This window comes from Propithecus coquereli, unplaced genomic scaffold, assembly GCF_000956105.1.
Source record: "Propithecus coquereli isolate 6110/MARCELLA unplaced genomic scaffold, Pcoq_1.0 Scaffold14, whole genome shotgun sequence".
In the NCBI taxonomy this organism is placed as follows: Eukaryota; Metazoa; Chordata; class Mammalia; order Primates; family Indriidae; genus Propithecus; species Propithecus coquereli.
The window spans coordinates 4689225-4713678 of NW_012138302.1; the positions used below are offsets into that span (position 1 = coordinate 4689225).

General features: G+C 40.1%; 1 protein-coding gene across 1 annotated transcript in view; it reads right to left on the reverse strand.

Moving 5' to 3' along the window:
• ROR1 (receptor tyrosine kinase-like orphan receptor 1) overlaps positions 1 to 24454 on the reverse strand; it is a 381360-nt gene that overhangs the window by 91916 nt on the left and 264990 nt on the right. The window contains exon 4 of the mRNA XM_012639398.1: positions 23944 to 23974. Coding sequence (XP_012494852.1) covers positions 23944 to 23974 — 31 coding nt within the window. The remainder of the gene's footprint in view (positions 1 to 23943; positions 23975 to 24454) is intronic.

A 24454-nucleotide genomic window follows, 5' to 3' on the forward strand; every position in this document is an offset into this window, starting at 1 on the left:
AGAAGAAAAGAAAAGCTCACCTTTGCCCTTAGCTTTGTGTGTCCATCAACCAGGGAATCTGTGGGCCAGGCTTACTGGTGACTCCAGGTGTGTACAGGAGGGTCCGATTTCAAAGAACTCAGGGAACTTTTACTCCAAGACAGAAATAAGAGGTTGCAGCTTTGATTTGCAACAGAAAGACAGCCTCTAATTGTTTTGCAGAGTTCTTGCTACTCTGAGAAATAAGATTCAGTGAGACCAGGAGAATAACTTCCAGCTAAAAGGTACTGGGATTCTCCTTGCTCTGTCAGCAAGAAGGGCAGTGTGACTGAGCTGCCGGGAAGACCCACAATAAAACCACCTGAAAGATGAGGCACAGAATATCACACGAGAGGGAACTCACTGATGGAGAAATGACAGTCATAGCTTCCTGTGGTCACCTATCAAGGCAACATACTCTGCAATGTGTCAAAGGCTTTTACTAACTTGGGTGTCATTCATTCTCACCATGTTCTAAAAGGTGTGGGCAGAACTATTATCTGAACTCAAAGAAACGGTGCATTGAGACTGGAACTCTTAGAGCCATAAGGATAAAGGTGTGAAGTGCAGCATTATTGATAAATGTTTTTTAAAAATGAAGAAAGAGCAAGTTGATAATTTTTAGGACACATACATTAACATTGAGAGAGAGGGAGATGATATTACTTATGAAAATATCTAAGACACAATGTTAAGTGAAAAAAAGAAGGAAGCAGTTGTACATACATAGTTATTGCAATAATATGGAAAATATTTGGGGTCAGTGACTGAAAGACATTCACAAGAGCTAACATAGATTGAATATGTATTATGTGCCAGGTGCTCTAAATAGCATGAATTATCTCACTTAATCCTTATAGAAAACTCTAGGAAGAAGCTTCTAGCAATATCCCATGAGGACAGATGAGAAAACTAAAGCTGGGAGAAGATAAAGTAACTTGCCTAGATCACACTGTGGTAAACTGGGGGACCTAGAATCAGATCATTTTAACCTCCTCTATATTCAGAAAACATGGCTCTCTTGTAGGTAGCGGGGTTATGCATACATTTTTTCTTTTACTCTGTTCTCTAAATGTTCTCAAGTATGATTGTATTAAATTTAAAATATTTTAAGATGTGCATTAAGAAATTAAAACTTGAATTTCAAGTTATATACTCAGATCTCATTGGATAGTGAATTTGAGCTCTGATAAGGCCTATCATTTAATTAAGGTCAGGAATGAAAATGTTACCCCTAATCAGATTTAGCAAACGGTTTTTTAAGCACTGGCTATTGGGAGGATTAAATGAGATAAGGCATGCCAGGAATTTAGCACAGTGCCTGAGGAGCACTAACCAGCACTCAACAGATATTATCTACTAGTATTATCATGCTCCAGGTACCATCCTAAGTGCTCCCACATTGATTATCTCATTTTTATCCTCACAAACATTCTGAGTGTTTACCTGTTATTATCTTCATTTGCAGATGAAAACATTGAGATTCAGAGAGGTTAAGTAACTCCCTTATTGTTGCTCATTATTAAATAGCAGAGCCAAATTCAGCGCCCTACCTCCACCCCATACTGGCCTCTCTCCAGCACAGGTGAAACAGGGTGCCACGTACGTGTCTAAACTGGTAGCACAATCTTGTGTGGATTTTCCCCACCTGTGCATAAGCCTGCACTGGGGAACTATCCAAAGTTCACACTTCTCATCCTGGGATTCCAAGTCCTCTGGCATGGGCCCTCCCTCTATCTGTCAAAATCTACTTCCCATTTCTTGTGCATGGGAGATCTTCATTTTAACTGAGTTCTCCCAGTGCCTCATGCAGAGTACAACATTCTCTGGGCCTCTCCTTATCCTCCCCATCTTTTAGGTCCTAGTTCAAGTTCAGCCTCTGCCAGGAAGCCCACCCACTCACATCAATTTCTCCCTCTCTTGACTTCCCACAGAATTTATTTTCTATCTCATTTAATTATACTCCATGTCATTTAATCCTTTAAATAGTTAACGTACCTACTCTACCTGAAGTTAAAAGAAACCTGGCGGTGATGGGTTAAGGCGTTTGTAGGCTCGTGTAACTCACAAGTCCAGTGGCTCTGATGCTCGCTTGGATCCTCAAATACACCAACTGGCTGGCTTGGTTATGTGGCCAGTCTGATTTGGGTAAGGGTCAGCTCTACCTAGACTGACAGTGGGCATGAGGTGGTTTTCCTCAAAGGGAAAAGCAAGCTGTTCTTGTCAAAAGAAGGATAAACGGACATTGGGCAAGCAAGAACAACAGATGTCCCTTGCCTTGTTGAATCAAATTCCTCAGCACCTTAATAATAATAACTGTTTTTCACTGGTCAGGCACCAGACTGTAACCCCATTAGGAACTGCCAAGCAGCAACAGAGCTCTTATTAACCTGATCTCCACTGAAGTGAGCCAGGCCCCGGGGCAGAGCTACAAAGGAGAGCTTACAAATCTCTGACACAGCATTTTAATACCACAGGGGATTTTTTTTTTCCCTTTCCCACACATTGTGTTAACCCTTCGGGAACAGGGGAGAAACCCAGCGTAGAGCTCATTAGTGGCGTTCCTCCAGAGCTCTTCAAAGAGGCCCCATCATTTGCCAACGTGATTTTTCTTAATATTGTGCAGACGGCAGGCTAATCCATCTTCAAATGATCTAATTGCATCTAACTTTCTCTGAAGAAACAGTGTGTGGAGTTGCAACGTCTTAATTGTGGGGTGTAATGCAGAATGTCTCCAAGATGACAGAGCCAAGCACTCAAACCAAAGCTGGGGAATTTCCAGTGGAAACTTTCAGGGGAAGAAAATGGAAGGTGGAGAGTGGCATACTGGTAAGCTTCAAATCCAGTTCTTAGGCCTGCTGTTCATAAAATCAAATTTTCACTCAGGGCTTGTGGAGGTTCCCCTGTGCCTTCAGAGCCTCACACTTGCATTTACCATGGAGAAAAAGGGTAAAATAAAGAGGGAGATGGCGAGGCAAGGGGCAGGCAGAGGAGTATTGGGATCTTCTGACAGGCTGGGCAAGAATAAGGACCCCAAGTGGCCAGTATTTTCTCAGGGTTTCCCTGACCTCCCACTCTCTTAGCTGCGATACCTTAACTCCCTTGCAAAGGGCCTAATTAAATAGAACAAATTTACATAGAGGAGATGAGTTAAGCAAAGTAGGGGGTGGGGGTGGGGAGGCTGGAGAAGAAGCCTGGAATTGCAACGCTTGGTTTCTGGTGTTGGCCAGAGAGGCACACACAGAGGCAGGTGAGGTTAGTACAAATACCAAAGGTTCTCTTGAATGTAGCATTTCCTTTAAGTCTTGTTTATCTCATTTATCTTGTTTATTCATCACAACTACTCTATGTGGGTTCAATTGTTATCTGAATTTGCATTTGGGAAAATCCAGGCTTCCAGCTGAGACCTCTTCTACAAGCTGGTGCCTAGCAGACCTGAGATCCAGACCTTGTCTGTTTTTGCCTCCAAGGTGGATGCCATTCGCCAAGCCCCTCCCTCAACATGCCATGGGGGTATGGGGGTTGGGTCAGGGTCACATACAGGCTGCCTGCACCCCTGAGGTTCCTGGCATGTGTAGGTACAGATAAGCCTGGCTCTCCCATTCCCTGGCAGGCCTGGAGGAACTATTATTTTTACTAGGATGAAGTCATGTATTAAACACTAACATGGTTTCTGTCAACATCAGGCCTCGAGCCCTTTGTTCTGTCCTCCCCACAAACACATTTATGTTGGCCCCAGTTAGCAATATCCCGCTTTGCATTTGCATTCACAATCCCTTATGTCTCATCCGGTACACAATGCATGGGAAATAAGGCTGCCAGGAACTGGCGGTGAAGCTAAGGCACTGTATGAATTCCACGTTCAAGTTCCTACTGATGGTGAGAATGCTTAGGACTTATTCAGGTCCCTGCACTACAACCCTTTTTTCCTGGAGATTGGCCATATATATTCTCCTCTTAATCCAGACCCCCAAAAGAGTCTCTATGGGCCATTTATATACAGCAACTCTAAAAGAAGCAGCCACAGAAGCAGAGCCCTAGAAATAGGAATAATAGCAAACTTCTATAGGGGGCTTGCCCTATGCCAGGCACCGTGCAAAGTGAATGACACACATTATCTCACTGAATCTTCAAAATCTTTTGAGTAGATTCCATTATTATTCCTACTGTTACAGAAGAAAAAACCTCACAGGTTATTCTGCAGTCTCAGAAGTTTCTCAGCTCCAAGATAGGGAGCTCTGGTTTTTTCCGTTACTCGCTCATTCAGTGTTTAGATATTAACAAAGTGCCCTGTTTGTGCTGGAGGTAGGGATTACAAAGACCAGTAGTCCTACTGAGAGAACTAAACCATGGACCACAAAACAGTGTAAAATAGGGTGGCACAATTGTGGCAGGAGAGCAGAGGCAGAGAGTCCCCTACAGGCCAGGATCTGGCAGCCAAGAGAGGAGAGGACACCCTCCTTACTGGCTCTCCCTGGCTCTCCTAGAACACGGCCAACTGCATCACTCTGCAGGGCCCTGCTCCAACACCTGCTGAAGGCCACGCCTACTCCAAGAGACCAAGCCTTCTAGGTGAATAGAAGATGATAGACTTATGTTCTTTATGCTGTCAAAATTAGAGACACCTTCATGTCTCTCTATCTGCAGTTCCCACTCCTTCCTGATGATGGGAAAATCCAGATGAGGATGAAACCCATAATATGCTTCCTTGAAGAGCCACCAAGGCTAATGGGCATGGAGGTAGGTAGGAATGGGACATGAGTTAATCACCATCTCTGTCCTAGGCATAGTTGGGCATTTGGGATGCCTCTTCTCATTTGACTCCATTTTTCCTGTTTATTTTTACTTATGAATTTATCCCTTCACACCTACCTCCTCTTCAAGCCATCTCAAATCCTTTTCTTTACAACTCATCTACCCCTACCCCAGCCCAAGTCACCAAACCACCTATTTTCCCATCTGGACAAGTGTAGTAGTTTCCTTACTGGTCTTCCAGTTCCTGCTCCTACCCTCCCCGCCCCCTGTACAGCTGCCAGAGTGTCCTTCCCATTGTAAATTAGAACCTGTGACTCCTTTAGGTGAAACCTTTCACAGCTTCCATGCCTCTTGGAGTCCAAACACCAGCTCACACAGCTCTGAGAGACGTAGCTTCTGCTCACCTTTCTAACTTCAGGTCATACTTTCCACCCTTGCTGATCCAATTTCAGCCACATTGGTTTTCTTTCTATTCCATGATCGTGACAAAACCCTTTCCCAGTCCATGGACTTTTGCTCTTGCTCATCTTTTGCCTAGCATAGTCTTTCTTTCCCCAGCTCTCCACAAGGCTGTCTCATTTTATTCCTTTTTTTTTTTGAGATAGAGTCTTGCTTTTGTTGCCCAGGCTAGAGTGAGTGCCGTGGTGTCAGCCTAGCTCACAGCAACCTCAAACTCCTGAGCTCAAGCAATCCTTCTGCCTCAGCCTCCCGAGTAGCTGGGACTACAGGCATGCGCCACCATGCCCAGCTAATTTTTTCCATATATTTTTAGTTGTCCAATTAATTTCTTTCTATTTTTGGTAGAGACGGGGTCTTGCTCTTGCTCAGGCTGGTTTCGAACTCCTGAGCTCAAACAATCCGCCCACCTTGGCCTCCCAGAGAGCTAGGATTACAGGTGTGAGCCACCGCGCCTGGCCTCATTTTATTCCTTGAAGGTCAGCTCAAATGCCAGTCCCTTGGCAGAAAGCCTTTACTCACCAAGCTGTTAAAGCAGCCCCCTTCCTACCCCCAATTACTCTCTTACACATCCACCTATCTTCTTCCTATCTTATTTGTTTTATGTTTATTGTCTACTTCTCATACTAGAACCAAGTTCCATGAGGACAAAGAACTTGCCTGGTGTTGTTCACCACTATATCCCTGAAGGCTTGGCCTGGCACACAGTGGCTGCTCAATTAGTATTTCTTGAATTAGTAAATGACCCTTCCCAAAGACTCCTGAGATGAACATTATTATTTCTGTTTTGTAGCTCAAGAAATTGAAACTTAAAGATGGGCCAGATTCAAACCCAGATCTGTGTGGCTTCGATGCCAGGTCTCTTATTACTATGCCAGAAAGTCACTCAAGGTCGTCAAAACACAAGGAAGATGCAAGCCACAACAGGGATCAACCTTGAAAACATTACGCTAAGTGGAAGAAGCCAGACACAAAAGGCCACATACTGTATCTGATTCCATTTATGTGAATTGTCACTTGGATTCTGAACATATGCCAGAATCATTTGCCTATATGAAAAGTCCAGAAAAGGCAAATCCATAGAGATAGAAAGTATTGATAGATGATTGGTTGCTAGGGCCTGGGGGCAGAGAGACACGGGGAGTGACTACTGAACAGGTATAGGGTTTGTTTCTGGGGTGACAAAAATGTTCTGCAACTAGATACTGGTGATGGTTGCACAACATAGTCAATGTATTAAGTGCCACTGAAGTGTGTACTTTAAAATGATTAAAATGGTAAATTTTATGTTATGTGTATTTTACCATAATACTACTACTACTACTACTAGGTAAGGGAGATTTCCCAGGAAAGCCAGGTACCTACAGCTACTTGGAGACTGGGCCAGGAGCCGTTACCTCCCTGGCTCCTCTGCGGCGCTGGCTGCCTCCTCCCATTGTCGTGAACCTCTGCAGGATCTGCCTGCCGGGGCAGTGGGCTGTTTCAAAATTAACCCTAATCTAAAAGAATAACATTTTACTTTGCAACTTCCGTGGTGTTTCTCTTTGCAATTTACCCTTTCTCTTTAATCAGGATGATCACCCAAACAATCACACACACACACACACACACACACACACACACACACACACACACACACACTCTCTCTTAATCCAAGAGGAAACGTAGCCTGCTGAATGCTACTTTGAAATCCTATCAGATTGCCGCTCCTGTTTTCTGAATTTCTATTTTTAGTACGAAACAGCAAACTGATTCAAACACGTACGATTCTGGAGAAGTTGTAAGTTCCGCAGTGCTTTGGCCATGGAAAGTCTCTCTGAAACCGAAGAGTAATGGAAAAAAGGGACTGGAATAAGTTATGCTGCAAATTTTGTAATGAATGTCAATCAGGCAGAGCCAAACACAAAAAAGTTGTATAAAAAAATTTAAAGATAATAAAGTGGACAAGATAAAAGAGACATTTTCAGTAAACACACAGTGATTTTGGTTTTTTAAAAGTTCCCTCTCCAAGGTCAAAAAAGAATAATGAAATTGGTCACCTGCAATCACAACTAAATGTCTTACAAAAAATGTTTACGCAATTTTAACAGAATCTGGTTTTGTAACTCTGGACAGCTATAAAACCATTTTAAAATGGAGAGATGGTAAAATAAATTATTTCAGTTATGGATAGCCTATAAAATATTAAAATTCTTTCTCACAAAGTCAAATATCAATTAAAAGGTTGAAAAATTGAAGGTACTTTTTTCAGCTTTAGATGAGATATGCAATATAAGAAAAATTGGCGAATTAATACTTTGGGTATGTTTACCTTAAAGGACTTATTAATTCACAAAGAAATGTCAATTTGCAGCCTATAAAATCAAACTTGTAGAGTAGGTAGGTATATTTTAACCTTTTACATCAGTCAAAGAATTTCAGCTAGGTATGAAAAAATTAGTTTCTATCATGACGGATGGTACTCTAGCCGTTGGGTCAAAAATCTAGACTTAGAGGAATTTCATACTGATTGTTCCCTTATTGCTTTGTTCTACTATATGATACATATTGAAAATATCTGTGCTCAGTTTTCTCAAGCAGATCTTAGGAAAAATGTCTTAGATACAGTTGTTAAAATCATTTCATATATATGTGCAAATAGAATCATTGCCAGTTCATAGAAATGTTGAAAGATATCAAAGACAATAAATTTAATGATATTGTATTCTTTGTTAGTGCTTATTGATTAAGTTGTGGATGAGTTTTACGAAGACTTACTGTATGGTTAACTCTAAGACTTTCCTAAAACAAAGGGATGTTTGTCAAATATTCAATAATCAAAGATGAAAAATGGGCCGGGCGCGGTGGCTCACGCATGTAATCCTAGCTCTCTGGGAGGCCGAGGCGGGCGGATTGTTTGAGCTCAGGAGTTCGAAGTCAGCCTGAGCAAGAGCGAGACCCCGTCTCTACTAAAAATAGAAAGAAATTAATCGGACAACTAAAAATGTATAGAGAAATTAGCCAGGCATGCTGGTGCATGCCTGTAGTCCCAGCTACTTGGGAGGCTGAGGCAGAAGGATCGCTTGAGCCCAGGAGTTTGAGGTTGCTGTGAGCTAGGCTGACGCCACGGCACTCACTCTAGCCAGGGCAACAGAGTGAGACTCTGTCTCAAAAATCATTGTGGTTTTGATTTGCATTTCCCTGGTGGCTAATGGTGTTGAGGAATGAGCTCAATTTGAAGCTCCAAGGAAAAGAAAAGCTTATTTGTATCTAGCTACACACAGGTATAAGAATGTATGTTGTAACTGAAGCTTTTCACAATACAAATCAACAGTCGTGACTGACGCCACGGCACTCACTCTAGCCAGGGCAACAGAGTGAGACTCTCTCTCAAAAAAAAAAAAAAAAACAAAGATAAAAAATGGTCATATGATTTACATTTTATCACTGATATCACATTGTATATGAACAAGCTAAACTTGCAGGTCCAAGGAAAAGAAAAGCTTTTTGTAATCTAGCTACACACAGGTATAAGAATGTATGTTGTAACTGAAGCTTTTCACAATACAAATCAACAGTCGTGACTGCTATACATTTAACATGAATCAATATGCAGAAGATTAATGGGAGCTGGCAGCGTTTTGCAAATTGGCTGCAAAAACTACAAGAAAGAATTTTTGTGCTTTTCAATTTATGCAATATCTCCTTGAATTTGCTATAAATAATACTGAGCTGATACAAGATTTAGTGAATTTATTTAACTTGGAAAACATAGATTGAAAACTTACATGCTGTGATTCAGAATCAATTCGATTCTTCTAAAAATGACGAACCAGTTTTGTCAACATGAATGTAAAAGCTAAAGAAAAAGCATTTTTTGGTATTTGATTCAGTTACTGGAAAACTTGGAGTATATATTTAAAACAACTTGGGAATGTGAATCTATGCTTTTAACTGTTAATTTTATAAACTATAAATACACATCAAGTATGAAAATTTAGCATTCAAATTAATATGTGCTATAAATATAAAATATAGGTACACACTGAATTTTGAAGACTTAAAAAAAAATGATATCCCATTTTAGCAATCACAATATACAGGTATATCAAAACAACACATTGTATACCTTAATTATATACAATTTTTACTTGTCAATTATAACTCGATAAAGCTGGGTAATAATTTTATATTTATTTCATGTTGAAATGATAATATTTTGGATGTGTTGGGTTAAATAAGGTATACATTAAAATTAATTTTATTTGTCTCTTTTGACTTTTTAAAATATGGCTATTCATGAGCTTAAAATTACATATGTGGCTTGCATTATGTTCCTAGGGGACAACATTGTTGTGGAGATGCAGATTGATGTCATAGCACTCACCGTGTTATATTCCAGTGGCTTTGAGAGCAGGCTAGGGTTTCATGTGAGGACATAGGACAGCTACTCAGTCTTGGAATAATTAATGGGGGGTATAAACATCAGAAGTTGGCCACAAAAATACTAGGCCATCTGCTGAGGTATGAGGTTTGTAATGACTGAACCTATCACAGCTTTTCCATTATCTATGGAACACTTCCCATTCCAATGGTAACTATTTACATCTGGGTTACTTCACCACTGTCCAAGTTCTGGGAGCAGGTTCCTGACTTATATACTCAACAAGGGCAAGAGAGTTAAACAGCACAGGGTAATCTCAGCTGGCCTGAACTGACCTCAGACTAATCTTCAGAACCCCTAACTACTGGCGATCACTATGAAATGTATTTACTAAAGATAAATGATGCTCTGAAACCATGAATCTGCAAGTTGATGGGAGTAGGATGTCTCAGCTGGTCAGCATTATTTAGTAAAAATAATTGGATTTATGATTTGCACCTGGTTTTAGGGGAGTCTTGGGGTTTCAATAATTGAGGTGTGTCACATAGCTGGAATATGCCTATGCAGCCAGCTCACTATAAGAAACCTCTACTACGATCTGACGTTGGACTCCTTGGAACCCAGGTGCTTCACACACATGCCAGTAAAGGTTCAAGACTTGCAGACAAAGGGTACCTTGTGCGGCCCAGTTTTAGGAGGACTAAGAAGCTTGCACCTGTGATCTCTGGGACCCCGCCTTGCATATCCATCTCCTACTGCTTTGCTGTGTCCCTTGTCTGTAATGAAACTGCTCCATGAGGATAAACTATTTGAGTGTTATGAGTCCTTTCAGCAATCAGACACTTAAGGTGACAAAGTGTGTAATTCATGTAAAGGTTCTTCAATTAATCACCTCCCCACAACTAGGGGAGGCAATATAGCAGACTGGTTAATGTCTGAGTGCTGGAGTCCACCTGCCTGGACTCAAAGCTTCATCCTTTGCTAGCTGAGTCTCCTGGAGTGAGTTACTAAAATGGGGAACTGTAAAATGGGGAACTAATAGTGCCCACCTCAAAGGATTCAATGAGATCACTCCTGTGCAAGGTTTTATAAAGATGCCTGGCACAGAGTAGCACTTAGTGAGTGTTGACCACAGTTGGCAAATTCTGTCCTTAGAGTTCCAAGAAGCAAATTTCTAGAAGTTTTCTGTCTCTGTTTTTAGCCTTCAAGAGTTCATAAATATTGAGGTCTAGATTCAGAGCACCCTTCTACACAATTGAAAAGTACTTGTTATGATAAGAAAGAGTACAGGCATGATCCTTAATCAATTTTTCCATTTTGCTAGACAGGAAACTAAAACACCAGGCTATCTTGTCAAAGCTATTAGATGGCTGTAAGATCAAAAGAGAAGAAAAAATGTTCTGAAAATTATAAGCAGTATTTTAACATAGGAGGTCTTCTTATTCTTTTTCCTTTTTACAGTTTCTCTTGGGGATTTTACTCCTTGCGAATCTTTGCCCACCAACTTAGCCAAATACAGCTGCCCCTTCAGCCTTGACCTTTGCTCCAAGCCTCAGTTCCACAACACAAACTGTCCACTGAATGGTTCCACACTAGTGGCATGGAAATCAATCCGGGGCATCAGTGCTGGTGCTGGGCCTGTTTGCCCTCAGACCCCCATTCCTGCCCTTCTCCAGCTCTGGGCTCATCCACAAGGGAGATGACGTCTGCAGGCTGTGACTCTCAGGCTCCTTGTATCATATAGTTTCTCATAGGGTTCCCCTAATGGGAGACACTGGCTGACATTTGGAAATGGGAGGGAAGAGAAAAGCCAAGTCGTTTCGCACCCTCCCTTCTTTCTGCCTCGAGCAATGACTCCAGCAGTGGAGGCATCTTCTCATGGCTCCAGCTCCCACAGAACAGACTTGCCATAATTGTAGCCTCCTCAGATGACCCTAACCCTGGACTCCAGTAAAATTACCTCTCCCCTTCATTTCTTCAGCCTAGGCATGGCTCGGGCTTCTGCCTGTTGCTGATGCTTGTATCACCATCCCTTATTGGGCTTTTCAGCACATTCCATCACCGGTGTATCCAATTCCCTACATTAAATTCCCTGTGTTAAGTAAACAAGAATGGGTTCTGCTTTCCTGATTGGCTTCCGATGATGCAGTAGGCATGTGACTATCCAGGCATGGAGTTTCTGCTGCTTCAACTCCTTTGGTGTCTACAGTACGGTGTTGGGACAGAGAGGTAGAACTGGGCAGTCTAATGCAAGTTCCTCTTCAGGTGAGGATGGGAGAGGGTAGTTCTTAAATATGGTTGCATGCACAAGATATCACTTGCATGCGTATGATATCGCTTGGGGTAATCTGAGAAAATATCATGTCTGGGCACCACTCTGAGAAACTCTGATTTAACTTGTCTGGGGTGGAGGCTGGGTATGGGTAACTTACAAAGCTCCCTGGGTGATTCTAATATATAGACTAAGTTGAAAAGCACCGCATGTGAGCATGTGTGAATGTATGTGTGTGTGTGTGTGTGTGTGTGTGTGTGTGTGTGAGAGAGAGAGAGAGAGAGACATAGAAGGGAAAGCATGGAGATAAAATTGTCAACACCGATGTTGATCAAAACCAGACTTAACAAAGAGAGAAGAAACCTGAACATTATACTGAAAAAGTGGAAGGGTATCAAAATATGCCACCCAAATCATGCTCTGTTGGCATACTGATTATTTTGAGTCAAAGGCAATGGAGAAACAAAAGATGCAGGAAGGGCTCTTTGCCTCCCCCTTCCTACCTGCAGTCAGGGCATAGATTTCCTCTGAGAAAGGTGTCCTCCCTAAACCACGAAGAGGAGAACATTCTTACCACAGGAGATAGGGAGTTGATGCTGAGAAGAATCTGCACAAACAAACCTTACTCAAATAACACTTATTTTCTGTTAGTTTCCTCCATATGTTTGCTAGCCACTTTCCCACAATTTACCACCCCACCCCAAATCCTTTTTTGCTTTGTCTTATCACATATTCATAAATTATCATTCTTTATTAAAACAGTATAGGAGTCCCCAGGTCTAACCTATCTTTGAGGTTTTCACTTCTTTCTATCATGCCCCCTGTGCCATGTAAAAATATTAACACCAGATACAATTTGTATGTTTTTTCTTCTCTTAACCTGTCTTTTGTCAATTCAATTCATAGGCTCCAGCCACAGAACCTAAAAGGGTAGAGGAAAAGTCTTTCCTTCCCTACAAAGCCAAAGGCTAATTACATCATTTATGCGAAGAGATGATCATTAAGCTCAGCCACCCCTCAACGCCATCAAAGTTATTCATAATATTTCATTAGCTATGTTTGTTGTGAGATTCGGTTGTTTCCCTTAGAAAGCTCTATGTCCAAGATGTGATGAATCAATAATGAACCCGCATTCGCAAGTCACACAGGCAAACCAGAGTTCTGATTTTCCCACCAACCTTCAGGGCCTGCCAGTCAGGCAACAAAGTCAGTGCTTTAAAAACACCCACATGAAGACAGCAGGAGGCTGTCTCCACCTCCTGCTGCAATCTTCCTGCTCAATTTAAAGCAGAGACACTTCAGCCCACAAAGCAGGCGTCTAGTGAAGGATTATGGGAGGAAAGTGCTGCTCCATTTCACGGGAGGCAAGCAGAGGCTGCTGCTGACCAGCAAAGGTACAGTCGTTTCCCCTTCACCCAGGAGGGCACAGTACCAGAGCCACTTCGGAATCTGAGGGGGAGTTTCCATGTGGGAGTTCTCTACAAAATCTTTCTCACTGATGAAACTAACTAGACAAGATCTTATTTGGAATGGGCAGGATGGAAGCTGGTGACAGATAAAAGAGGACTATTAACACCTCAGGGTAGAGAAAGAGAACCTCCAGCAAACTGCATGAAATTCAGAACAATAAAGACATCTTACTCTACTACAGGAAGTAGCAAATTGAGTTTCAATTAGTCATAAAATTTAGTTAGAAGTAGTCTTAGAAGACAGTGAACCCAAATTCTTCAGTCTGCAAATAAACTTGGGGCCCACAGAAGCTAAGCAATTTGCCCAGGGTCACTGGCTAGTGAATGAAACAGAAAGAACTAGAACACTGCCAGGTACATTTTCTCTAAACCTTTGCTTCTCAAAGTGTGTGAACCGGCAGCACCAGCATGCCCTGGAATCGCCTTAGAAATGCAAAGTCTCAGGCCCCGCTCCAGACCTACTCTTTCAGAATCTGCATTTTAACAATATTTTATATGCACATTACAACTTGAGAAGCACTGCTCGAAACTACACTTTGATTCTTCTGGGGCTTTCTGTTCACCTACAGCCAGGGTTAGGATAGAGATCTCCATTTCTCGACCATTATTTGCTCTGGAACCTACAGTAGAAGTTGATATTAAAACTCATAAATGTAGGAAGGGAAAGTATAAATGATGTAGAATGAGGGCTTTTAGATTGGTTTTGTTGCCTGACACCCACTACTATGACTTGAAAACAGCTTAATCAAAGGCCTGGAACAGAAAAAACTTGATAAAAATGTGTTGAGCAAATAAATAAAACTTTGTCATATATGAAGAAAAGCTTTCAGGACAGAGACTTTCAATTTAGCACACATTTATTGAGCATCTACTATGTGCTCGGTGTTGTGCTAGGTGTGGAAATACATTCATAACTAACATCTAGACTGAGAAACTCATGACCTGGTGGACAAGCTTTCAGAAAGTGTGCTCCTAGAAGGCAAGGGCTTATCTTCCCCCTCTCTCTTTAAATGTGACCTACACACAAAGATACTTCCTGCCAATATTCACAAGTCTCATTGTAATTGGAAGCTTTCCACACCCTGTTCATGCAGTGGGGATTGTTGAGTGATGGGGGTAGATTGGGATATGAGAGCTTGGCTTCTCAACCTTCTGTACTTTTGGATCTCTCTCCCACTGGGATTGGGAAATCCTTCTTATCTTATCTCTCCACATTCCCTCCATCTGCCCCTTCTCTGCAGAGTGCTGAGTCTAAGGCGGTTTGATGATGAGATGGGGGTTAGCTGCTTCACTGGAGCAATGGCCCTTTGTGTCCTGGCCCAGCTGCCAAGTGACTTCCTGGTTTCCTCTCTACAAGGTGTCCCACCCTAAACTACCTGAGTAGCTGTGTTGAAAGTTATCCTTGAGTTTATCTTGAGTTGGAAATTACATTATCACTTCCTGGGTTGGGCCAGCACCCAGTTACACTTCTTCACTATGGTTAAGACTTGGAAACAAATAAAAGAGGAAGAGAATTAATCAAAAGCTGGTAACTTTGTCTTTCTGCAGAAAGGAACTTAAGCCAAAGGCCAATGAAAGGAAAGGAAGTAAAGGCCTCAAGGTCTCCAGTTGGGGTTCACAGCTGGGAATATTGTCCAGTAGAAGAACTCTGGCTGGAAAGAAGGCATCGCCTCCTTGCTCAAATCGTAATGATGATGATGATGATGATAGTCAACATTACTAAGCTCCTAATATGTGCCAGGCACAGTGCTAGCTACTGTACACTCATCATCTTATTATTTCATTTAATCATCTCGACAACTCTGTGAGATAGATTTTGTTTTACCATGCCATTTTTGCAGACTGATTCTGCAAGAGACCTCAGAGGATAGAAGAAAAGAAAGAAATACAACTTAAATTCATTCGATGCTAATTGTATACCAAATCCCATGCTAGGATTTCTCATACATCGTAAGATAGAAGACAGAGTGAAGAGATGCCAAAAAAGCTGAAATTTGTTAAGAACAGAGTTTTGTGGCATTTTAACTTGCTCTATTCCCATTTTCCCCTCTCTAGTCTGTGACAGCCTTGAAAACCAGCAGCCTAGCAGTCACTGGAGGAAGCAGCGTGTGTTTGGAGCTCCTCAATAGCTCCATCTCCAGAGAATTGGAATGATTTATCTAGCAGCTCTCTGGAAAAAACCCGTTCACAGGGCTTGTCTTTATTTGACTAGATTCAGAGCTTTTCAGTGGGAAAAGCCCCAGCCCCAAGATATTTGCCTGAGGTGGCAATATGGGCTGGGGGAAACAAGAGCCTGGCCAAAAGCTCAAAAGCTCAAAGGGAGAATCTAAGGAATGAGATGTCCACAGGAGGCTTTGAAATCCTCTGACATATTCCCGGGGATATAGAAGGCTGATGATGAGCGGGGCTGTGTGCATGCCCAGGAAAGACCTAAGAAAGCCCTAACTTTGAGACCCTGTACTGCAGGACATGGAAGTGCGGGCAGAGTTGTAAACTGCTGCAGTGCTAAAGGCATGCCCCCAAACACACATGGCCCCCCTTGGCAAAGGGTGGGAGACTTACTGGTTTAAGGAAATCTCTGTCCAATCATTAACTGATCACTGGGCTAACTGAGCAGAGACTTCAGCAGCCACACATGACAGAGAATATATAGACTATACAGAATTATTCTAGAAAATTCACTAAACAAATGGCAACAACAACAATGCACAGTAACATCAGAGGGCAGGAAATCTGATTTCCAGAGTTGCCACATTACACTATTTAAATGTACAGTTTCCAACAAAAGTTAGTTCTTTGAAAAGACCAACAAAATTGGCAAACCTTTAGTTAGACCAGCTATTCTGACCAAGAAAACAAAAAGAAGACACAAGTTACTAAAATCAGGATGAAAGAAAGGATATCATTACTCATGTTATAGAAATTAAAAGAATGATAAATGAATACTATGCACAATTATCTGCCAACAACTTAGGTAATCTAGATGAAATGGACAAATTCTTAGAGAGACACAAACTACCAAAACTAACTCAAGAAGAAATAGAAAATTTGAATAGACCTATAACAAGTAAAAAAGTTGAATTAGTAATTTTAAAACTTCCCACAAAGAAAGGTTCAGGCCCAAATGGCTTTTCTGGTGAATTATACCAAATATTTAAAAAATTAATCCAAATCCTTCACAATCTCTCCTAAAAAAATAGAAGACAAGGGAAGGAATACTTCCCAACTCATTTTAAGAGGCTAATAATATTCTGATATCAGAACTAGACAAAGACATCACCAGAAAAGAAAACTACAGACCAATATCTTTTATAAATATAGGCTCAAAAATCCTCAACAAAATACCAGCAAACTGACTCCAGTAACATATCAAAAGGAATTATAATTCCCATGGCCAACTGGGAGTTATTCCAAGAATGCAAGCTTGGTTTAAGATACAAAAATCAATCAATGTAATATACCACATTAATATAATAAAGTACAAAAAACCCATGATAATCTTAATGGACACAGAAAAAGCATTTAACAAAATTCAACACCGTTTCATAATAAAAAAATGCAACAAAATAGGAACAAAAGGGAACTGTCTCAACCGGATAAATGACATCTATGAACAACCTACAACTGATGGTATACTTAATGGTGAAAGACTGAAAGCTTTCCCCTTAAGATAAGAAAAAAGACCAGCGTATCAGCTCTTACCACCTCTATTCAACATTGCATTGGACATTCTAGCCAGGACAATTAAGCAAGAAAAAGAAGTAAATGGCAACCGGATTGAAAAGAAAAAAGTAAAACAATCTCTATTTGCAGATGACATGAACTTATAGATGGAAAGTCCTAAGTATTAATAATTCACCAAAAAGCTACTAGATCTAACAAGCAAATTAGCAATGGGGAAGGATATAAGATCAATGTACAGAAATTAACAGTATCTCTATATAGTAGCAATGAATAATCTGAAAATGAAATTAAGAAAACAATTCTTTTTACAAACATGACTTTTATAATAACAATAACAAAATAATAAAATACTGAGGAATAAATTTAGTAAAAAAAGAGCAAAAGTTGTACACTGAAATCTACAAAACATTGTTTAGAGAAATAAGTAGAAAGACATTCCATGTTCATAGATTGGAAGATTTTATATTGTTTAGATGGCAATACTCCCCAAATCAGTCTACACATTCAATGCCATCCCTATCAAAACTCGAGCTGCCTTTTTGGAAGAAATTCATAAACTAATCCTAAAATTCATACGGAAAGGCAAGGAACCCAGAATAGCCCCTCCCCAAAAAAATCTTGAAAAAGAACAATATCGAAGTATGTGATGGCCAGTTTTATGTGTCAACATGGCAAAATATAGTCCCCAGTTATTCAAACACTAGTCTAGGTGTTGCTTTATAGATATGATTAATATCTACAATCAATCAACTGGTAGCAGGTTGTCCTTGATAATTTGGGTGGGCCTGATCCATTCAGTTGAAAGGCCTTAAGAGCAGAAATAAGGTTTTCCGAGGAAGAAGTTCAACCCATGCACTGCAGCATGAGTACCTGCCCAAGAGTTTCTAGCTTGCTCCTCCAGACACTCTGCCTTATGGATTTCAGACTTGGCTTCCCAGCTCCTACAATCACATAAGCCAAGTCTTTGTAATAAATCTCTTTATATATGTATATGTATACAATTTTACTGGTTCTGTTTCTCCAGTAGAACACTGAGGACTCACATTTCCTGACTTCGAAACTTACTACAAACCTACAGTAATCAAGACGGTGTGGAACTGGCAAAAGGACAGACATACAGACAAATGATCAATTGGTTTTAACAGGATGTCAAGACAATTCACTGGGTAAAGAATAGTCTTTTCAATAAATGGTGTTGGGACAACTGGATATCCACATGCAAAAGAATGAACCCAGACCCCTACCTCACACCATATACAAGAATTAACTTGAAATGGACTAACAACCCAAATGTGAGAGATAAAACTATAAACTTAAACTCGTAGAAGAAAACACAGGAGTCTTGCTGACCTTGCGTTAGGCAATGGTTTTTCAAAAGCACAAACAACCAAAGACAAGGCATTAATAATAAACTGGACTTCATCAACATTAAAAACTTTTGTGGTTCAGAATACTATTAAGAAAATGAAAAGACAATCCATAGAATGAGAGAAAATATTTGCAAATCATATATCTGACAAGGGTAAATATATAAAATAAATAACTTTTACAACTCAAGAATAAAAAGACAAATAACTCAATTAAAAAATGAGTACAGAATTTGAACAAACATTTCTCCAGAGAAAACATACAAATGGCCAATAAGCACATGGAAAGATGCTCAATATTGTTAGTCATTAGGAAAATGCAAAATCACAATAAGATACCACTTCACACCCACTAGGATGAATGTAATAAGTAAATAAATAAATAAATAAAAATTTTAAAGGAAAATAAGTGTTGGAGAGGATGTGGAGATATTGGAACACTTATACTATCCTTCTGTGAGTGTAAAATGGTGCAGCCCCTTTTGAAAACAGTTTTGCAGTTCCTCAGAAAGTTAAACATAGAATTACCATATGCCCCAGCAAATCTACTCCTAGTTATCTATCCAAGAGAATGGAAAACACACCCCCCACAAAAACTTGTACGTGAATGATCACTGCAGCATTATTCAGAATAGGCAAAAAGTAGAAAAACCCCAGTGTCCATCAACAGATGAACAGATAAACAAAATATGGTACAGCCATACAGTGGGATATTATTCAGTTCTAAAAAGGATGAAGTACTGATGCATGCTGCAATGTGGATGAACCTTGAAACCGTTACGTTAGGACATAAAAGGACAAGTATCGTATGATTCTACTTATACGAAATCTTCAGAATAAGCAAATCCCTAGAGACAGAAAGTAAACTCAAAGCTGGGAGAAGTTTCTTTTTGAGATGATAAAAATATTCTAAAATAAAATAGTAGTGAGGGTTGCACATAGTAAATATAGTAAAAACAGTGAGTTGAATATAGCAAAAACAGTTTTTACTAACAAAAAAAATAGTTGAATATAGTAAAAACAGTGAGTTGTATACTTTTTAAAACGGTGAATTTAATGGTGAACTATTACATCTCAGTAAAATATTATTTAAAAAAAAAAAGAAAAACAAAGTTCCCTGCCCTAGGCCCACATACAAAAAGCACACAGAGAATACATGTGATATGAGTAAAGAGTACACAGGAACTCCATGCCTCTTGGGAGCTGGCACTCAGTGCTAGGACAGTGTAACCAAAACCTCAAACATCTACTCCTGAGACTGTCACTGTTCTGGCCCCAGAGAACATTTCTCTACATCTCTTGCTCTTTGTCCTTGGAACAGAGGGGACTGCATTGTATCACTGTATCCTGCAAAGGTTTTATGTGTTGTAGCACCGCCACTGGAGGAGATGGGCACTGCTTAGAGCCCAGGACGAACTGCAGTGGCAGAAGCACTTCAGTAGGAGAAGAGGTAAATTAAACAACTTGTCAAATTCTTCCTCCCAGTTTGCATGTAATAGATTCTTGAACAACAAACTTTCATTCCCAATATTACCGAGCATCCATTTTCTTGATTTCCTTTATATGCCAATCAGTGCTTCTGAAAGCTCTAACAAATTAGAAAAATATTTGCAAGAGTTTCACATGGCTGAGAAAAATTTTGCAATATTAAGGGTTATGGGTCGAATTGTGTCTCCCCAAATTTGTATGTTCAAGTCTTAATCCCCCTGACCTCAGAATGTGACCTTATTTGGAAACAGGGTCTTTATAAAGGTAATCAAGTTAAAATGAGGTCATTAGTGTGGGTCCTAATACAATATGAGTGGTGTCCTTATAAAAAGGGGAAATTTAGGGACGCACAAGGAGAATGCCACGTGAACATCAAGGCAGAGGTCAGGGTGATACATCTACAAGCTAATGAATATGGAAAAATGCAGGCAAACTTCCAGAAGAAGAGAGAAAGCCTTCCTGACAGCCATCAGAAGGAACCAACCCTGTAGACACCTTGATCTCAGATTTCTAGCCTCCAGAACTGTGAGACACTAAATTTCTGTTGTGTTAGCCAGTTTGTGGTACTTCATTACAGCAGCCCAAGAAAATGAATACGTTAAACAATTGAGATGACTTTTTTTTTATTATTTCAGCATATTATGGGGGTACAGATGTTTAGGTTATGTATGTTGCCCTTGCCTCCTCACTCCCCGCCAAGTCCGAGTTTCAAGTGTGCCCATCCCTTGGATGGTGCGCATTGCACTCTATGTGTATGAAAATACCCGTCCCCTCCTCCCCCACGCACCTGCCTGACATCCAATAGATGTTATTCTTATATGTACACTTATGTGTTGATCAGTTAATACCAATTTGATGGTGAGTACATGTGGTGCTCGTTTTTCCATTCTTGGGATACTTCACTGAGATGACTCTTTAACTGTTACTTACACAGGATAACTTGGGAAGCATGATATTCATTTATATGATGAAATTATAATATTTTGTAATATATTCTGCAATAATGAATATTTGTCATATATGGTCCCATTTCTATGTATGAACATGGCACTTAAAATTTGTAGTTCATTTTCAAATTTAAGTTTTGCTTTAGGAATTTTATTGATAACTATAGTTGCTGCTGGCTCAAGGGAGTGAAGTTTTTCCAAATTAAAATTCATTTTAAAAAGTAAGAATTACAGTGACTCAATAAAATTTGTCTAATTTTGCATGATTGTCAATAGAATACACACTGTAAAAATCTTATACAAAACAACATAGGTAGCCATTTTGCTGAAATGAGCCAAAAAAGTTTTTTATGGAACTAATATATAACAATCTATGAATTATTTATAATATCTATGGTCCATAAACAAAATATCCAGACATGCACAAGTAGTCAATTTAGATAGCTCCCAGCCTTTAGCCATTCAAAAAAGCATAACTTTACATGTATGTATTCATTTTGGCTTTATGAAGGTATATTTGTCACCATGAGAGGATGGAACATATTTTATGTAACCATTTTGCTAGCTTGATTTATAACTTTTAAATATTTAGACATATGGTATGTGGGCCCCCACTAGTACTCATGCCCCAGGCTCTATAATTGTTAGGGGTGGGCCAGGACCTAGCAATGACAGAAGAAACGAAGCCCAAAGCTATGAACAGAAACCAAACAAAAATCTCAAACTTGCTCCTACCATAAACTAAAACACCACCCTGAAAGCTTTATACGAAAACTTAATGCAGTCTCTTGGGGGAAGTGACAAGAGCCTTCCTGGGCCATAGTTCCAAGGGCCCTACAAGCCCTTCCTAGGCAGGAGTCATGTAGCCCAGTTGCCTTAAGTGGCCTTCAGCTCTCACCAGGTTTCAAGCACCTAATACATTACACCGTCCTGATGTTCTGAATGCTAGAGTTGTGTCATGGGTGTTCGTTTTATTTTCTTTGCAGTAAACTCTGTGCCACTTTCAAGTAAACAGAGTAATTTATAACTGCACTTCATTTCTCTTTTGGAAAAAGTAGTGTACAATTTGACAAAAGGCCTTCAGAGGGATCCTCAAAGAGGCGATATTCCCCAGGGCTATCATTTTGTTATCTTCTGCCTGTCCTCTGGTAGCCAGGGTTGGCTGCTTATTGGGGGCTGTGAGGCTTAGGGACAGAAACTAGCATTCTATTTGATAGTTAGTCTTAGGAAGTGAGGAACCCTTAGAGACTGGGTAAGTGGTGGCAATTGAGAGGGGAGCAAAAAAACAGGAAATATCAACGGTTCCTAAGGGAAAGAGAAAAAGGGTTTCAAAATGCCAACTAGAAACACCAATGAGAGAATGGAGATTGAACTGACAAAGGCCCATGGGATTTCCAACTTGGATTGTATTTTATTGTAACTCCCTGCAAGCAAACATGGCAACTATATTTCATGCTATTGCTTACTAACATAATGGATCATTGGGCAGCTAACAGAAAACACAGGTGCCTGACATCAAAGGATACCTTTAATTGTGGTTGAGCACCTTTAAGGGACTTCAGTACCCTCTCCATAGATATCAGTTGCAAAAGTTGTATATTATCTTTGTAGAAAATTAAAAACCATAAGGAATTTATCCTGGGTTCATCAGAAAGATGACAGCAAAGAAAGAATGAAAACTTCAAGAAGTAAGGACGTATACATGTTTAAAAATAATTTTCATAATAGAAAAGGAACTCTGATGCAAACACAACAGGCTAAAAGTCAACAACCCAGCGCTTAAAAGTAAGGGCAGATTAGTGAACCACATAAATCAACCTGGGATGCAGATTATCGGCCACATTCAAAACACAGATTAACAGGAACAAATAAGATATCAGGGTGGGAGGCATTTTTACAGCAAGTAACAAAAGTTTTAATCTTTGTTTCTTTGTTTAAATAAGACTTCAAAAGGATTCCACATATAACCAATGGGGAGAGCATTTAAAAAAAAAAAAAAAAAATAGATTAGCTTCAAGAAAGGCAAAGCAGAGTGACCAAACTTCTGACCTGTTCTAAGATCAATCAACATTTTCTACCTGGGCAAGTAGAATGCAATTAGCACTTGGGTGATTTTAAAGACTCTTTTACAGTTGCCTTTAACTGCCTGATGAAATAGCAGAACGGTGTGGCTGAAGGCCAATGTTTATTTTTACCCATTACCTATTTCATTAATGGGATTGTGAGCCACTGGGCCTCCAGGCACACACAAATGTATTAAAATACCCCACACTGTAATTAAGTGGCACAGAGGGGATTGGAGCAAATTAAGTGGCTTTTATATTTACCTTGGGTGTAGTCTAGGTCAGACAGTTTGATGCTCTCATAACAGAGCTTAGTAAATTTTACTTTAGAAGTCTATAGAAGATGGAGGATATTTTCTTGCAGAATAAGAGTTTTAATAAATGTGTCTTTCCACCAAAATAAAAATATACATAAAGAAAAATGTTCCAAGTAGATACTCTTAGAATGAAAGGTGAGAATTCCTTAGCCAGAACAAAGGACAAACGCATCAACAGTAGTATGGGATCTTTAGACTACATTAACAAGGGACTCGAAATTAATCAATCAAACTTCCACGTCACTCTCAATCCAGCTTGGGGCTTTCCTCCCCAATGTAAGTTAGAACTTCTGCCTCTGAATCCTTTAAAGGGAGTGAAAAAGAAAGTGATCACCTAATTGTTGCCCTGATCAATAATTAAAGCATAAGAAATGCTTGCAGAAACAAACAGATGCTTTGAGTTGAGAGTAAAAGTTCCTATGCCAGCACTCTCTCATTTTTTGTTTGATTTTACCAAAGCCATTGTTGCCACTAAAGGTTAGATTCCATTTAAAATAGTAAATAGAAGAAGATTTTTGCTTTGATCCTTCAGAATCAACATTACTACCCTTGACATTACTACCGATGCTGGTCTCCTGTGAATCTTCAGAGCAGAGAAATAACCAAATGGAATGAGGGCAGGGAAAAATGGAATGACATCTGGTAACTCGGTGTTTTGGCCCAAGCAGAGGACAACATTCCCTTTGCCCTAGAAAACTATGGTGAAACGCTCAGAAATGACAAGTGAGGATACAAGGTACTTACGAGTATCCTGGACTTGCCGTGGGAGGGGGGCCTGAAGAAATGAAAGAAAAACAAAAGAAACAGTCAGTCTGGCTTATTGCAGGGTGAGGGTGAGCGCAGTCAAACCATTACAAATTAAAGTTCTCAACCACCCAGAGGTGATATTTATTTTTCTGGCATTTATTGTTTTGCTCCAGTTTTCCCCAACCACCTCTATGAAAAAAAAAATAAAATAAAAAAACCAAAAACAACAACGTACCAGTGAAAACATGTCTATATCTCACAGTTTAGGGCCTGAAAAATGCTAAGACAAGTGCTAAAAAATGATTTAATAGAGTAGGCATCCTCAAACTATGCAGGAATTTTCCAGTGGGTGGCTGAGTGACTGCAGGAGGGTGTCAGCTGCGAGTGAGTGGGGGTTTCCTTCTAGTCTTTCATGGCAGCTGAACAGAAAAGGGGTACGCATGCTGAAAATGTTCCCAGCTTCTCTGGACACGGAGCATCCTTGCTGAGAAGAGCTCAATGGCTTGAA